Here is a 17,460-nt window from a genome sequence, read left to right on the forward strand (position 1 = left end):
TTATCTAACCAAAATCTGTAGTTTTTGCTAGGGCCCAAAGGTATGAGTCTACTCCTTCTGTTTACAGATAGCTGTTATCTGCTCTTTTTCCGCAATGTGAGTTTTTCTTTAAGTAAATAGATTTTAACTTCTGTTCCTAGTTTGAACTTATCTCAATAGGCTTCCACTTGGCTGGCAGACTCATCTAAGCATCAGCTGCTGACTACAACCTGCTCTGAATGGCGGCGAGCCCTGGACTTCCTGAAAGCTGATGTGGACAGTCCAGCTGATATGAACATGAATTCTTCCTGTCCCTTCAACAAAGTCTGATGAGTGCCCCATTGCCTGAATTTCCTCCCTACTTTTGGCTAACCCTTCAACCTACTTGGGCCCGGATAACAACGCCCCAATGTCAGCTTGAACTAGTTGCGGAAAGGAACACGTTGTTCCATGCTCCCTGCCCAAAACGGGCTGAAAGATTGAGACAAGGGACAAACTCCCTGAAATGGGGCACAAGATAACTACCCATAGTGCCTGTTAATATACTAGGTCCAGAGTTGTCAATTAATAGATTTATTAATTTAAATAGTTCCATGCCTCCTTAAAACCAGGAGCAAGCAGGACCCAAGATTGGTTCCTGTCATCGGTGCTTGTGAAGGGGGAAATGGGGGAGTTAGTTATGATAAGCTAAGTATGGGCAGGCCACCCAAAGGACATTCTTTGCTTCCAATCAGTTAGGAGGTGGGCTCTGGGGAGGGGGTTGTCCTTTAACAACAAGGTGCAGGCCAAGGGTTTATGGCTCAGCAGAGGAGCCCAGAGTGCTGGGCTTTCAAGGGCTATAGTCATTTTAAAGATGGAGAAACTGAGGCTGAAAGGAAGGAAGACACAAATCCAGTGTGACTGTTTGAATAGTGATGCTACCCCTAAATTAATTTGCTGGAAATAGTATTAAAAGGTGGGGCCTTGGGGGCAAAGTGATTATTAGATCTGGGGATTCTACTTCTCATGAAAGGGACCTGTGTGTTCCTTCCACTGTGTGTGCGGGTAGCAAAGACTTGTCCACTGTAAAGCAGAGAGCTAGCCTTCGCTAGACACGGAGTCTGCCCTGTTCAAAATCTATGTCCAGGGCACTTTGCTGTCACAGTCCAAAGGGGGCTAAGATGCTCGAGGAATGGAGATCCCGGCGCTCTCAAGAACAGAAGGCTAACCTTGTGGAAGGCCAAGGCTCCGATGGGAATGTCACTAGGGACCACGGCACACTTGGCATAGCCAGAACCTTTGCTGCTTGCTGGCATCGTATCTTTGGTTTGTAGGCCTAGGAGGAACCTACTGGGGTAGAGTTTTTGTGTCTATCAAGCAATACCTTAGTTTTCCCATTTGGGAACCAGGAACGATTGGAAATTCCAACATGCTAGACAGGGCGAGGATGCCTTTGAAGAAATTTTGCCATCAAATAAACCAGTCACAGAAGGACTAGGTGCCGCCCCCCTGTGCACTCCCTCTGCCCTCTCAGGAGAGGTCAGCAGCCATTTCTGTCTCACCCATGCTAGACTCTGGTGCCTTTCTCTTGGAACACAAACTCAGGTCGGTTATGCCTTAGAAAGAAGGGCCAGATTTCAGGATCCGCCCAATGGAGGCGTGGCCACACTAAGCCTGGACACAACCTCAGACGTCGAGCCCGGGTTTTGTTTTCAGAGTTTGGCCAGTTACGGAATTGGTTCCTGCCGCCTGTGCCATGGTCTTGGAGCTCTATCTAGACCTGCTGTCCCAGCCCTGTCGCGCTATTTATATCTTCGCCAAGAAAAACGGCATCCCGTTCCAGATGCAAACGGTGGATCTGCGCAAGGGTGGGCAGGGCCTCGGCTTTGGAGAGCTGAGAGATGGGGGAGGCCAGCCCAGCTTAGGGGATTCCTTTCTGCACCGCCCCCTTCCTAGGTTTTTTTCTGGTTTAGAGACCAAGTGAGAAAAGAGCCACCAGGGAGACCCCGCAAACTCTGCTGTTCCGTGGATAGACGGCCCGGTCGGCACGCTATTCGGTTTCAATAGGTCCTGGGCGTAGCCTCCTCCCTGCTGGCCTTTGAGGGAGCCCCAAACCCAGCAAACAGGGTTGTAGCAGAATGGCGTTGCTTAAGTTGCTGTGGCATCCGCATGCTGTCTCACGGCTTGTCTTTCCGTCTGACACTTCACCTCCCCGCCCCCCGGGCGCTGCCACTGCAGAGTCTGATGTAGGGTGTTGTGGGTTGGGGGACCGACAAAGTTGGCTCAAGTTGGCTGTCAAAAATAAGGGTGCAGAGGGAGACAGATTTCCAGCAGGAAAAGAAAGGGGGGGGTGAAAGCCCTCCATCTGATCCAAGGGAGTGGGAACCACTGAGGTCTGTTGGGCTGAGCAGCAAAGACATAATCGTAGAGACGTTCATCTGGCTGCATCAACAGGAAGAAAATGAATCTAGGCTAGTTCAAGCAGAGACCAGGGTTTCAGGGGACACTTTGCAGGGCTGTCTCAGGGCAAGTCCCTGGAGGACCTGTCAACAGAGTGTGAAGTCCGTTTGTATCAAGGGCAGGGGCAGTGCACTCTCCTCTCAAGGCAGTCCTGCCTGTACTTCCCATCTAGCTCCCATCAGCCTGCAGCCTAGTTCCAAGAGAACCATGAACTTAGTGTTTGGCGTCCTAGAGCCTTGGCCCATGCTGTCAGAGGCCCAGTGTTCTACTCCCGTCCCCCTTACACTGGATTATCTGCAGGTGAGCACCTCAGCGATGCATTTGCCCAGGTGAACCCCATGTTGAAGGTACCAGCCATGAAGGACAATGACTTCACCTTGGGCGAGAGGTAACGGGGCCCTGGGGGCTTTTGCCATGCTTTACTGGAATCAGCCTGTTGTAACACTCTATGTTATAAACTACAGAGCTGGAGCAGGAGGGCCGGCTCAGTGCGATGGCCCAGTGCTTAAGAGCACCCACCGCTCTTGCAGAGGACCTGGATTTGATTCCAGCACCCATAAGAGGCAGCTCACAGCCATTCATAGCTCCAGGTCTGGGGATCCACTGCCCTCATAGTGTCTGTGTGCATGCAAACTCATGCAGACACACACTTGGAACCTAAACTCCCTAGAGCAATGGTTCTCAACCTTTCTAAGCCGTGGTCCTTTAATACAGTTCCTCATGCTGTGGTGACCCCCCAACCATAACATTATTTTCATTGCTACTTCATAATTGTAATTTATATAATTTTAAATATTTAAATAATTATATAATTATTTAATTTAATTATATAATTTAAATAATTATATTAAAATCTATAATGTATATAATGTATATAAAATATATTGTTTATTATATTATTATTATGAATAATAATGTAAATACCTGATGTTTACAATGGTCTTAGGCAACCCCCATGAAAGGGTCATTATACCCCAAATGGGGCCACACCTGCAGTTGAGAACCTTTGCCTTAGAGGCCAAGGGCTGCTGTGCCTCATATCCTACAGGGTGGGTGCTGGAACCCAGGACCCTGCCTACCCACTGCCCAAGTTCACTGAGCTGATTTTGAGGAAGATAATACATCTACTTGACTTCTGTACCAGGCTGTAGTTGTTGATTAAAATACCCTGGGTCAGGGAAGGTGGGACACTTACCCCACCATGGGTGCTATTCTCTAGCCCAGCTGGTGTAAACAGGGCCTGTAGCATCGGGGCTTCCTGGACTCTCAAGTACTCAGGTCCCTGGGGCTCCCTTATGAGATGAAGATGTTTTTTATATCCTGGCATGTCCCAAGACGGTGCAACATCCCTCTTCAGAGAAGCTAAACCTTTTTCTCAGTTCTGTCTCTTTTGTCACAGAAGTCACCTGTCCCTTAGCAAGGGGAATCTAGAGTATATGCTTTTGAGCTCATTTCTGGTGTCTCATGATCAACATAGTCCAACAAAGACACCACCATTCCTTAGCTTTCTGAGATTCTGGCCTCATGGCACAGGTACCAGCTGTAGCCATGTTTATTGCCACAACTCTATGGCGTTTCAAGGTCCCTGCCAGCAAGCAGGCTGCAGCAGTCTGCTCACAAACCACACTCAAATGCTCTGTAGCTGGACCTCCTACCTGAAAGACTCAGAGTTTGCACTGGCAGGACGGCCCAGAGAGCCAGCATTTTAAAATGGTGCAGCTTTTTTCCTGGTATGGCTGAAAACCAAAAAGCACGCAGTCAGCTCTCATCAACACCATTTAAATGTTTCATGGCAGGGCCTCTTAAAAGAGCTGCAAGGTTTTTACAGCTAAAGCTGAGTCTGGAAGCATCTCTTAAATGAGAGCACTTGCCTCTAGCAAACAGAGCCCACCTGAGAAAATGCTGCTATCAATAAGCTGTGCTTAACTCTATTATTTTATGTCTAGAATTACTTCCCAAGCTTTGTCACGCTTTATGGGTATGCAGCTGTCCACGTGGGTGCCATTTGTTGACTGAGTTTTCTGTCCTGCCCAGTTCCTGCAGTCATTAAGTCCCAAAGAAATCACATAGAGGTCTACATTAGTTATAAACTGATTGGCTCATTATCTTAGGCCTCTTATTAACTTTTATAACTTATATTAGTCCATTATTCTTATCTGTGCTACCCACATGCCTCGGTACCTTTTTCAGCGAGGCAGTCACATCTTGCTTCTTCTGTGGCTGGATCAGGACTGCTGAGAGTTCCCTTTCTAAATGACTCAGTTGGTCTAAACTTCTTCCAGGCAGCGTGGCTGGGAATTTTCATATGACCACAACTGGCCTGTCTTCAAGTGTCCTTTAGAGTCCATCTTCACAGTAGCCGGCATAACCCAAGGCAGGAAGAGAGTTCCAGGCAGTCTTCTCTGTGTTGTGGTTCCGGGATCTTACAGTACCTCAAGTGTCTGAGGAAGATTTTAATGAACCAACCTGACCCTTACCATAAGGAGTACCACAAGGAACAGAGGGCCAGGTATATGACTCATGCCCACCACCCAGAGGGTGAAGCAAGAGGATTTGGGGTTTGAGGTTAGCCTAGGCTGTCTCAAAGAACAAAGGGAGAACTGTGAGAGCCTTTTGGGACTATCAGAACATCTGAGGCTGTCTGATGGCTGAAGGATGAGAGTGGACGTAGAATAAAACCAAACCAAGTTTCCTCAAAGCTCTGCTTTGGATGCTTCTTCTCCAGTAAGCTGTGGGGTCCTGTACTCAGGAACTCAACCCTTGATGGGACACACTCAGTGGTGAGATTTTGCCTGGTGGTAGAATTGTCTTGAGCGTTGACCTCAGGAAGACAAGATTCAATTCTGATACTAAGAACTGGGTATCCCTGCGGAACAAGGCTCTTCCATTTTCTGAACCTACTTTCCATGTTCTGAAAAAGAGGCTCAGACTGGCAAATTGTTAGAAAAATTAGAAAAGGTAGGGGCTGGAGAGATTGCTCGGCAGTTCATAGCATTGGCTACTCTTCTAGAGGGTCTGAGTTTAATCCGCAACAAACTACGTGGCATCACAACCATCTGTAATGAGATTGCATGCCTTCTCTGGAATGCAGGCAAACATGTGGACAAAGTACTCACATACACACACATACATAGATATAGATATATGTAGTAATAAGTGCGGCGGGGCTGCGTCCCCAGCACCCCAGCTGCCTGGCTAGCTTATGCCCGAAATAACAACACACAAACTGTATTCATTTAAACATTGCTTGGCCCATTTCTATCTAGTCTCTTCTAGGCTAATTCTAACATACTAATTTAGCCCATTTCTTATCATATATGTAGCACCGCTAGGTGCGCTTACCGGGATGATTCTAGCCTATGTCCATCCTGGGTCGGAGCTTCATCGCGTATGCCCAGGAGAGCGAAGCAGGGCCTCTGCTCCAGAGAGCAGAGCTGTCAAGTCTGAGCTCACTTCCTCTTCCCCCCAGCATCCTATTCTGTTTACTCCTCCCACCTATGTTCTAACCTATCAGGGCCAAGGAGTTTCTTTATTGCTTAACCAATGAAATCAACAGATTGATATATGACACTCCCACATCAGATATATCTTTAAAAAATGAAAGCCAGGCGGTGGTGATGCACGCCTTTAATCCCAGCACTCGGGAACAGAGACAGGTGGATCTCTGTGAGTTCGAGGCCAGCCTGGTCTACAAGAGCTAGTTCCAGGACAGGAACCAAAAGCTACAGAGAAACCCTGTCTCAAAAAATCCAAAAAATAAAATTAAATTTAAAAAAAAATGAAAGTACTGGGCATTGAGTCAACCCAGTGGCATTTGACTAGCCGCCTTGCTCCTCTGCTTACACAGTGTGGCCATCCTGCTCTACCTGACACACAAGTATAAGGTTCCTGACCACTGGTACCCCCAAGACCTGCAGGCCCGTGCTCGTGTGGATGAGTACATGGCATGGCAGCATACAGCCCTTCGGAGAAGCTGCCTCCGGGCCCTGTGGCATAAGGTGAGACTGGAAATGTGGGGGAAGGGAAGGAAGTAAAGATGTCACCCCAAAGAGACTCAGACTACAGCAACTCATTTTCAGTTTGGTATTTCCCAGTGTCTCGCCTCTAGTTTAACTAATCCTGTTGTGCCCAGGTTGTTATTCAAGACCATCTTTACTTGAGACATTTATTTTATTATTTTTAATGATGTATTTATTTTTATTTTATGCACATTAGTGTTTTGCCATGGGTATCGGATCCCCTGGAACTGGAATTACAGACAGTTGTGAGCGGCCATGTGAGTGCTGGGAATTAAACCATATAAGAGCACTGGCTGCTTTTGCAGAGGTCCTGAGTTCAGTTCCCAGGACCCACAGGAGAGCTCACAACTGTCTATAACTCCTGTTCCAGGGGATCCAACACAGTCGCACAGACATACACACAGGCAAAACGCCAAAGCACATTTAGAAAGAGTAGAAAGCAGACTGATGATGCAGGGGTGAGAAGCGCTCAGGCAACATCAAGTTCTTCCTTTCAGGTCTGCTATTTTCCACTGTCTTATTTTTTGGAGATAAGTATTTAAGTATTTTTCATTTTTAGAAATTCCATATATTTAGCCAGGCGGTGGTGGCTCACTCCTTTAATCCCAGCACTCAGGAGGCAGAGGCAGGGGGATCTCTGTGAGTTTGAGGCCAGCCTGGTCTACAAAGCGAGTTCCAGGACAGGCTCCAAAGCTATAGGGAGAAACACTCTCCTGAAACCCCCCCCACCACACACACACACACACACACACACACACACACACACACACGTACGCACACTAGAAAGAAAGGAAGAAAGAAATTCCATATATTTAATAAACCCTTTCAGAGGGCATCCTCAACAGATATCTTAGTGAGAGCTCTAAAGGGAGCCAGGGGAGGAAAGTGAGGTCACCCTGCTCAGAACCGGGAGTTAGCATTTAATGGGAACCAAGGTGGAGACAGATGGCAGTGATAGTTATGTGGCAACATGAGCATACATAGCTTTGTACACTGAAATACATCCTGTGGAAAATGGAGTTGCTGATCTCAAAGTCAAACGAATTGAAGTTGGCAGAGGCTGTGAAAAAGGAGCCTTCGTGAGCTGGATATAGTGGCAGAAGCCTGTAATCCTTATTCATGTGCTCATGCTGAGCTATACTATCCTCAGCACTTAGCTCTATGTAGCCCAGGCTATCCAGGAAAATGTGACCCATAATCGATTCCAGAGAAGCAAGAACTCTTGCTTCCCAGGTGCTGGGCTTGCATCTCAACCCTGCCTGGTGTCCACGTTATCCTCTTGTAACCGCCTTCATGCTGCCGCCCTCTTTCCTCTCCCCCTAAAGCCAGAGGTTAAGGCTTTAACAGATCGCTGTTGATTCCCTTCAGGATTGACTGTATTGATTGGTCTTAGGCCAGTTACAATGGAGCCCATGCCTTGTCAGGCTTTGAAGCAACCTCTTGGCGTTAATGATCCAGGCCTGAGAGACAGTGCCCATTTCCTCTTCAGCCTGACAAGTTAAAGGAAAATTTCTAACCTCTACATAGGAAGTAAGTACACTTTTGGAGTTGTTTGTGATTTGGGAATGTTACAGAAGCAAAGTGGTTTCCTCCCTCCAGTGGAGACCAAAACAAACAAAACAAAACAAACAAAAAATCACGAATGGCCATTGTGTAAAAGTTTCGTTAGCTGTTACGATGGTTAATCTTGGTTGTCAACTTGATAGGGTCTAGAATCCTCTGAGAGAAGAACATCTGGGAACATCTGGGGGATTGTTTTGATTAGGTTGATTGAGATGAGAAGACCCCTTCACTGTGGGCAGCGCCGTTTCCTGCTGGGATTGTGCTAAAAAAGAGAAAATGGAGCCCAAAGCAAAAGCTCAAGAGCACTGGCTGCTCTTCCAAAGGCCCCAGGTTCGGTTCCAGGCACCCATATGGCTGTTGCAGTCCCAGAGAATTTAATGGATTTCCTCTTGTGTCTTCTGTGGGCACTAGAGATATATATGGTGCCCAGACCTAGATGTGGAGAAAACACTCGCACACAAAAAATAAAAATAAAATCTTCAAAAGATTGTGAGGAGGGGGAGAGCGAATATGAGCTGAGCACATCCATCCCTCTATGTAGACACGATATGACCATTCCCTGGAGCTCCTGCTGCCACGGCCTTCCCATCGTGATGGTTGTATCCCTGCACTGTGAGCCTGGCTCCTTCCGCTCCTTTTGGGAGAGTGTTCGATGCCATTTAGCTGCCTGTGGATTTGGCTATTGAGTGGCCTGGACCAGTCATTCTTCAGTGACAGTTCTAAGTGGGAGTTGGCCAGGAGATGAGGAAGTAAAGAAGACAGACAGGAAAGCTGGGGTCGTGAGGTCCTGAACAAGCTGTCTTTTCTGCCAAGCAAGCTTATTAAGGAGTATGAATGTTTCTGGGGGCGAAACAGAGCAGAGTCAGCAGAAACTGTCACGCGATGAGATGGAGCCAGCAGGAGGCTAATCAAGAGATGTTGCACAAAGGGAACACAGGATGTGTCAACAGCATTGCAGACCAAGTACATAGCGGCCTTGGGACACATAACTCCAGTCTCTTCGTGGGGAAAAGCCAAGTTCCCAGGAACTGAAACCTTAACTCCTTCGAGATCCCCAGCCCCAAACTGGCCTTGCTAAGTCTGCTCCTGGGCAAGACACAAAACTAGGTTCCTTTTGTTCTTTCATTGGGGCCTCTGAGAAAGCCTGGGGTGGATCAGTACAGCTCTCAACAATTAAGATTTTGAATTGGCCAGGTAGTGGTGGAACACGCCTTTAATCCCAGCACTCGGGAGGCAGAGGCAGGTGGATCTCTGTGAGTTCGAGGCTAGCATGGTCTACATAGCAAGTTTCAGGACAGGCTCCATAGCTACCTGTCTCGAAAAACCAATAAATAAATAAATGAGTTGTTTGAAATTAGACACTGTGGAGGCTACAGAAAACCACTTTGCCAGTAATATTGCTGAGTGTACCGTCCTTCCAGACTCAATGTTCAAGACTTTGTCTTGGTCCAGTGGAGATAATTCCAAAGATGGTTTTAGCTGAGTTTGGTGATGGTGCCGGCTGCAATCCCAGCACTTGAGAGGTGGAGGCAGGAAGACTGTGGGCATAGCATGGGCTACATAGTATGACAGTCTTGTTGAAATAGGAAGCGGCGGGGCTGCGTCCCCAACACCCCGGCCGCTTGGCTAGCTCATGCCCGAAATAACAACACACAAACTGTATTCATTTAACTGCTTGACCCATTTCTATCTAGCCTCTTCTAGGCTAATTCTCACATATTAATTTAGCCCATTTCTAATCATCTGTGTAAGCACCCCAAGGTGCGCTTACCGGGAAGATTCTAGCCTCCGTCCATTCTACCGGGAAGAGTCTAGCCTCCGTCCATCCTGGTGTCTCTGCTCCAGAGAGCAGAGCTGTCGGGTCTCTCCGGGAGCAGAGCAGAGTCTGACCTCACTTCCTCTTCCGCCCAGAATTCTATTCTGTTTCCTCCTCCCATCTATGTTCTAAGCTATGAGGCCAAGCAGTTGGTTTATTATAATTAACCAATTACCTTCCTCCATCACAGTCTCAAAAAAAAGAGAGGCAGGGGAGGAGACAATTTCTTAGGAAGGTTACACAAGAGTCACAAAACTGGACATCAGAAGCTGAAAATAAATTATCTTCTGGTGGCGCAAAGGGACCCCAGTTTGGAGCTGAGTGTGGTGGTGGCGCACACCCGACCAAGTTTTTGGGAGGCAGAGGCAGGGAGAAACAGAAGGACCTGGCGTTCAAGGGCCAACCTCATCTATATTCATAGCATGGGCTACACGAGGCTCTGTCTCAAGATAAAAACAAAGCCAAACCTCTAGTTTAGGTCAAATAAAATATGTCTCACAAGACTCCATGACATTTCAGCTATTAGCTGTTTTGTATGATTAAGCTACAGGGGAAAATCAATTTTATGGATTAATACTCATAGTGGGGCAATAACGGTAAGGCTTATATTAAACTTCCTTATCTAGCTGATTCTATCAGTTCAAAGTTCAATCCTGGAACTTATGTGACCAGCCTGGCCATTCACCTGTGCACAAAGGGATGGCTTTTTTTTTTGTTTTTGTTTTTGTTTTTGTTTTTGTTTTTTTTTTTTTTTTTGGTTTTTTGAGACAGGGTTTCTCTGTAGCTTTTGGAGCCTGTCCTGGAGCTAGCTCTTGTAGACCAGGCTGGCCTTTTATTCTGGCCTTCCCATACTGCTTGCTTTGACTCACCTGCTCCTCCACTCCTCTCCCTTGTCTTCCTTCTCTACCCTTGCTGATCCCCTACCCCCACTCTTAAAACTTACATATTTGTCTGTTTATTGTGGCTTTTGTTTGTGCACATGTACGTGTGTGCACATGCGCATGTGCGCTGGAGTGTGGTATGTGCCTTGGTGCAAGTGTGACGTCAGAGGACAGCTTTTGGGAGCTGGCTGTTTCCTACCATGTAGGTCTTAGGGACAGAACCCAGTTCATCAAGCTTGGCAGTTCATGTCATGTATATCCCGTCACTCTGTTTTTCCTTATTCCCATTTCCCTAAGTTCTGTTTTTATCGTTCTGTTTTTACTTTTCTAAGGTACCTCCATAATGACTTCCATAATGGCTGTAAGAGGCTACGTTCCCACATCCCCATCAGCATCTATGGTCATTTAGCCTCTCTTTGTTTTAATTCATTTGACGCATTTGTGTGTGTTTATTACATGTGCGGGATCATGTAGGTAGAGTGTCTTCCCCTAGGGACTCTACCTACGTCCTGAGCCAGGGCCCCTCGCTGGACCTGGAGCTCCCCTATCTTTTTTTATGTATACAATATTCTGTCTGTGTATATGCCTGCAGGCCAGAAGAGGGCACCAGACCCCATTATAGATGGTTGTGAGCCACCGTGTGGTTGCTGGGAATTGAACTCAGGACCTCTAGGAAGAGAGTCAATGCTCTTAACCTCTGAGCCGTCTCTCCAGCCCCCTCCCCCATCTTTTTTTATGTGGGTGCTGAGTATCTGGTCAGGTTCTCAAGCTCATGTGCCGATCACTTTCCCAACTGAGCTGTCTCCCCAGACCCTATCATAGTTCCTTATTTGTTTGTTTGTTTATTTTGGCGCTAGCTGTTCTGAGTGCAGTGAGAAGTAATCTCTCAAAGCAGGTTTATATTTCCTGGGTGCTAAGGCTGTTGAAAAGCCTGTTTTGTTCTTTCCCTTTTTATTGAGAATTTTATAAATGCATACAATGTGTTTTGATCAAATTCATCCCCATTTTCTCCTCTCTAATACCTCCCCCACCCCACCCCCCACCCCAACACTTTTTCCTACCAAACTCATGTGCTTTTTTGTTTGTTTGTTTTTGCTTTGCCCACTGAGTCCACTTGGTGCTGCCTGTATGGCATGGATATGGGACCAACCGCAGGCTCTGCTTTTCAAGCGTGTTCCCTTTGAAGGTCTTCTTTGGAGGGCTGTATTCTCAGTTCACTTGGTTGGTTGGAATTTTTTAGTGTTTCCTTGTTGCAGTTCGTTATATTAGTTTAGAATCTAGAAGCTGTACACTCTGTCTGATGTATAGCTGGCAGATTTTCTTCCATCCTGTGGACTGTCTGTCTGCTCCAGTGATTGTTTTCTTTGCTTTGCTTTTGTCAAGTTTTTAGGATTATTCTTATACTACAGGAGTCCTCAGAAAGTCCTTGTCTAGGCCTATATCTTGAAGTGTTTTACTTATGAATCTTTTTTCTTTTTCTCTGCCAGTTTCAATGTCTGAGGTCTTATTGTTGGGTCTGCGGGGGTTGCACAAAGGTGGGGGACAGACCACCAAAATCCCCTAAACCAGGAGCAAACTTTATTCCAGGAAAAAGAAAGGAATCAAATCTCCATGGGACACAAAAGCTTATCAGCCGGCTGAGACCGCAGCCAGAGATGGACTTGTATGCCTGTGGCCATGGGCTGTATCCGAGCTCCTCTTTTTATAGCAAGAAGCAGGAATTAGGCATGAACAAAAGAAGTTTTACAGTCTTGAGGTAAAACTCAGGTACAAATTGCCTTTTTTACAATTTCCATTGAGGGGTTTTCAGTTGATCTAGTGTTTGTATTTCACCCGTTGCTTCTCTCTGGCACTTCCTGCTGGTGTTTACCAAAGCTCTACACCCCCCTGACTGCCAGTTTTGTGCAGCAGGGAAGGGTATGGGAAAATGAACAACCGAAAAGTCAGCTGCATCCGATCACTGAAAGGTTAAGTCGGCTCATATCAATTGCTGGCCATGAGTGGCCGGGGGGTTATCTAAAAGCTGACCCTCAGTTTGCAGGGGGCCGCTTCAGCCTTGCAGACAGAACTGTGGGTCGAAAAGCAAACTAACCCACTGTTAATAGTTAATCCTTAAGCTGCTGACAGCTTGCTTTCCTTCTCCTAGGCCTACAACTTTAGGTTTCTTTATTTCTATATTCTTATTCTACATTTCTGTTCTTACTCTGACTCCTCATTATGCCAATGTCTTTGATCCATGTTGAATTTATTCTTGTACAGGGTAAAAGTTATCAATCTAGTTCCATCCTTTTACAAATGGATATCTGCTTTTTCTCAACAAGCACGCTTGTTGTGGTAGCTTTTTATCCTATCTATGTTTTTAACCCTTTCATTAGGAGTTAGGAGACTGTAGCCACGCGGGTTTGTTTCTGGGTCCTCTATTTTATACATTGGCATATATTGGCATATACGGCTCCTTTTGTACCAGTGCCGTGCTGTTTTTGTTACTGTAGCTCTGTAGGTTAGTTTGAGACCGGGAACTGTGATACCTTCAGTATTGCTCTTCTGCTTGGGTTTGCTTCAGTGAGGGTCTTTGGTGCTTCCATATGATCTCATGTTTACCTTGTCCCTCGGCTGTATGAAGAGGCTGTCTGAGTAACCGACCCACATTATTCCTGTTGTGAGAGCATGTGATATTTGTAAGACAAAAGAACCACTTCTTCTCAACAGTGTGTGGCACATGACCGTGGTTCCTAACCTAGCTTCTTTCCTCAAAAATAATTCGTTCTATTTCTTTTTCAGGTTCCCATTTCAGTCATTCATAAAGAATGATTCTTTCTGAGGCCCAGTCAACCAGAGGTGTGGAAACAGGACTATTTATTTCTAAACAAAAAGAATCACTTGGGTGACCTTTCCATGCAGGTCTGAACAGGTCCCAAAGGAAGGGGCACAGGCCCAAAAGGCAGCTCCCGACTTGGGAGACTTGACTTCCTGCTCCCACGGCTCATCTGGCGCCAATTCCTTATTTTGCCTATCTACCCACCAGGTGATGTTCCCTCTTTTCCTGGGTGAGCGGGTTCCTCCTGAGACTCTGGCAGCCACACTTGCGGAATTGGATGGGAACCTACAGGTGCTCGAGGACACGTTCCTCCAGGACAAGGCCTTCCTTGTTGGGCCCCACATCTCCCTGGCTGACCTGGTCGCCATCACAGAGCTGATGCATGTGAGTGCTGTAAAAAGAGCGCCCCCCCCCGCCCACCCCCACCCCGTAAGATACAGGGAGTGCTGGCTAGTTACAGAAGTCCTGGTTTTGCTAACCTTCACTAGTTAGAGATCTGTTCCTATGTCTCCGGAGACTCCTTCCAGATTTGTGTGTGTCCTTGGCTGTTCTAGTTTGCTCCTCTGTTGCTGTCTAAAACACTAACCCAAAAACCATTTTGGGAGGAAAGGGTTCATGTGGCTTACTGGCTACACTGCAGCATGGAGGGAAGCCAAGGCAGATACTCCAAGGCAGGAGCTGGAAGCAGACATCATGGAGGGATGCTGCTTACTGGCTTGTGCCCAGTGAGTGGTTTGCTCAGCTACCTTTCTTATACAGCTCCACAGCTCAGGCCCACCACCCAGGCGTGGCACCATGCACTGCGTACTGAGCCCTCCTACCCCAGTTAGCAATCAAGAAAGCACCCCACAGACATCCCCACAGGCCAGTCTGATGGAGACCATCGCTCAGTGGAAATTTGCTCTTCCTTGGTATATCTACATTTGTGTCACGTGGGAAAACATTAGCCAGTGCAGTGTTCTCCTTGTCTGCCTGACACGTGAACACATCATTGTTAAACCGTCATCTTCCATTTCTTTGTCCCCAAGGTCTAGGATCACAAAGCACAGTACAATTTTAAATGTCCCATAGCCTCTTAAAATGCCCGATGGTTTAAAAAGTACACGTTCCTCTTTAAAAATCCAAAATCTCACCACCACGTGGTAGTGGCACAGGCCTTTAGTCCCAGCACTCGGGAGGCAGAGGCAGGTGGATCTCTGAGTTCAGGTCAGCCTGGTCTACAGAGTGAGTTCCAGGACAACCAGGGTGACACAGAGAAACCCTGTCTCAAAAAAAAACAAACAAAAATCCAGTCTCTTAACTGTGGGATGCTGTAAAATCCAAAACCAAGTTTCATAATTGATGTGGGAGTGTCATATATCAATCTGTTGATTTCATTGGCTGAGCAATAAAGAAACTGCTTGGCTGGCCCTTAGCTTAGAGCATAGATGGGAGGAGGAAACAGAATAGAATTCTGGGCGGAAGAGGAAGTGAGGTCAGACTCTGCTCTGCTCCCAGACAGACGCCATGGTCAGCTCTCCCGGGTAGACGCGATAGCTCTGCTCTCTGAGGCACACGCGATGAAGATGGACATAGGCTAGAATCTTCCCGGTAAGCGCACCTTGGGGTGCTTACACACATTATTAGAAATGGGCTAGTCCAGGTGCGAGAATTAGCCTGTAAGGGCTAGAGTTCATGGGCCAAGCAGTTCTTAAATGAATACAGTTTGTGTGTTGTTATTTCGGGCATGAGCTAGCCAAGCGGCCGGGGTGTTGGGGACGCAGCCCTGCCGCTCATATTTCAACACATAATTTCTTTTTCCACAAGGGAACTTGCTTCCCAAGGGAAGAATAAGGGCATAGTTACAATCAGGCCAATGCAAAATCCAAATCCTATAGCATAAACAGTTCGGTGTCTGACATCTGAGACTCACGATCTGCTGGGATCCAGAGGGCTTTCACGTTGTAGTTCCCCTGCTCTGCCGTCTGTAACGTACAGTTTGTCTTGTTGGCTCTGGTTGGATTCACATCACACCTGCCGCTCGCTGACCTTGGTCACCTTATAGTCCCGGCTGATCCAGTATTCTGGGGTTTTCCCTAAAGCTGAGTCTGCAGACTTCACCAATGGCCTCTCCTGGCTTCATCCAGTGTCGACCTTTAGCTGCTCTCAATGGCTCCTTCGTGCCTTCAAATCCAGTACCATGTGGGAGACTCTTACATGTTATTTGCCAGATTCTGCTGCCAGTTTGATAGGCATCCTTGGCCTACCCCACTCCTGGACCACAGCGTCTGTGTGCTGACACTGAGGAAAATATTTCCCAGATGTTGCCTGCCGATGCTGGTCTTATTAACTTCAGCTGAGTTTTCACCCCAGCTAACCAGCATCCCTTGTCCCGATGTGCATCCCTAGCCAGCTAACCAGCATCCATTGTCCCAATGTGCATCCCTAACCAGCTAACCAGCATCCCTTGTCCTGATGTGCATCCCTAGCTAGCTAACCAGCATCCCTTTTCCCAATGTTTCACTGCCACAGATTTTTAATAGCTCATCCTAGTGGCCCTGATAAAGTCTTTGAGGGATTCTCAACCTTCTCTTTGAAACCCTACAAACCTGGTCTCCATCATCTGCATTTCTTTCAACATTTGTTTCTTCCAAACCACCATAGAAGAGCCCATTCACCTCCGACTACTTGATGACTTTTCTGGCTCAAAGTTCCAAATGCTTCCACAACCCTCCCGCTAAAAACAACGTGGTCAAGACCATCACAGCAACACCCCCCTTCTGTCACCGGTTTTCATTCTGGTTTGCTTTTTGCTTCCTGTGAGAAATAACATGCTTCCCATCCCCAATCAAAACTACTTGAGAAAGAAAAAATATATTTCAGTTTATAGGTTATAGTCCATCATCAAGGGAAACCGGGGTAGGAGGAAGGAAGGAGCCTGAAGGCAGGAACTGAAACAGAGAGACCACAGAAGCAACCTGGCTTGCTCCCAGGCTCACACTCGGCTCACTTTCTTATATGGCCCAAGCCCATCTTCCCAGGGGCGGCACCATACGTGGTGGGCTAGGCCCTCTCACACCAGTCAACAATCAAGAAGATGCCATGCGGGCATTCCTAGAAGCCAATCTGATGGAGATGGTCCCTCCGTGGAGTGCTCTCTTTTCCACGTATGTCAAGTGAACAACCCAAACTTAGCCACAAGCTCACCCCCCACCCCCGTTCTGTTCTCTTCCTGTTAAAGCCTATAGGTGGCGGCTGCCCTGTCCTTGAAGGGCATCCCAAGCTGGCTGCGTGGTACCATCGAGTTGAGGCAGCGGTGGGAAAGGAGCTCTTCCGTGAGGCCAATGAGGTCATCCTGAAGGCTAAGGACTCTCCTCCTGCCAACCCCATCATAAAGCAGAAGCTGATGTCTAGAGTGCTGGCCATGATCCAGTGAGGGCAGACCCTCCTCCCTGCACCGCCCATGGGCCTTCACAAAGCCTCACAGCACAACGGTTCTTAGGCCAGGCTCCATCTTCACCCTCTTTCCACGATAGCCACACATGACCACGACTAAATTGCTAGCTTTAACTTTTTGAGTTCGGATAATAAACCTAGCCTCGAGTTGAGCCTTAGCTTCTCCGTGTTGTTTATTTGACCTTCCTCTATTTGGGTCCAGTTATCTTTCCCAAAGACAACTCCATTTCCCAGGCTTTGAGGTCCTCCCGCCCCCCACCCCCACCCCGTAGCTGCCGAGAATGCAATCACTGATAGGCGTGGAGTGAGAGAATCACTGAGAGTTCAAGGCCAGCCTGGGCTACACATTGAGGATCCATTCCAGCCTGGGATACAGTGTGAGACTGTATCTCAACAACAAAACAACAACAGACAGAGCACGCTAAATCACAAATGCCCTTCAGACTTCTGGCTCTTGGAGGATCCCATTGGCAGGTGCCTTAGCTGCAGGCATGCAAATCCATCACTTGG

At 47.3% G+C, this 17,460-nt stretch overlaps 1 protein-coding gene across 2 annotated transcripts; it reads left to right on the forward strand.

Moving 5' to 3' along the window:
- The first annotated feature begins 1,641 nt into the window (after nt 1-1,641).
- LOC126499222 (glutathione S-transferase theta-1) lies at nt 1,642-17,102 on the forward strand. Of its 2 annotated transcripts, none has more exons than XM_050138348.1 (5): nt 1,642-1,826; nt 2,719-2,806; nt 6,266-6,416; nt 13,723-13,899; nt 16,743-17,102. In XM_050138348.1, exons 1-5 carry the CDS (start codon nt 1,715-1,717, stop codon nt 16,851-16,853), a joined length of 639 nt encoding a protein of 212 aa, XP_049994305.1. In that variant the 5' UTR covers nt 1,642-1,714; the 3' UTR covers nt 16,854-17,102. The 2 variants fall into 2 exon arrangements, with proteins under 2 accessions (XP_049994305.1, XP_049994296.1); XM_050138339.1 differs by having other exon boundaries at nt 1,646-1,826; nt 16,736-17,102.
- Nucleotides 17,103-17,460: the final 358 nt, after the last annotated feature.

This window comes from Alexandromys fortis, unplaced genomic scaffold, assembly GCF_014885135.2.
Source record: "Alexandromys fortis isolate MF-2015 unplaced genomic scaffold, M_Fortis_MF-2015_v1.1 scaffold_9, whole genome shotgun sequence".
In the NCBI taxonomy this organism is placed as follows: Eukaryota; Metazoa; Chordata; class Mammalia; order Rodentia; family Cricetidae; genus Alexandromys; species Alexandromys fortis.

Bases quoted from the DNA above. Each gene is read 5' to 3' on its own strand.
- LOC126499222 (XM_050138339.1), top strand. From the start codon at position 1,715: ATGGTCTTGGAGCTCTATCTAGACCTGCTGTCCCAGCCCTGTCGCGCT. The intron at 6,417-13,722 runs GTGAGACTGGAA...TCTACCCACCAG, and splicing joins TCCGGGCCCTGTGGCATAAG to GTGATGTTCCCTCTTTTCCT. The intron at 13,900-16,735 runs GTGAGTGCTGTA...TTCCTGTTAAAG, and splicing joins CCATCACAGAGCTGATGCAT to CCTATAGGTGGCGGCTGCCC.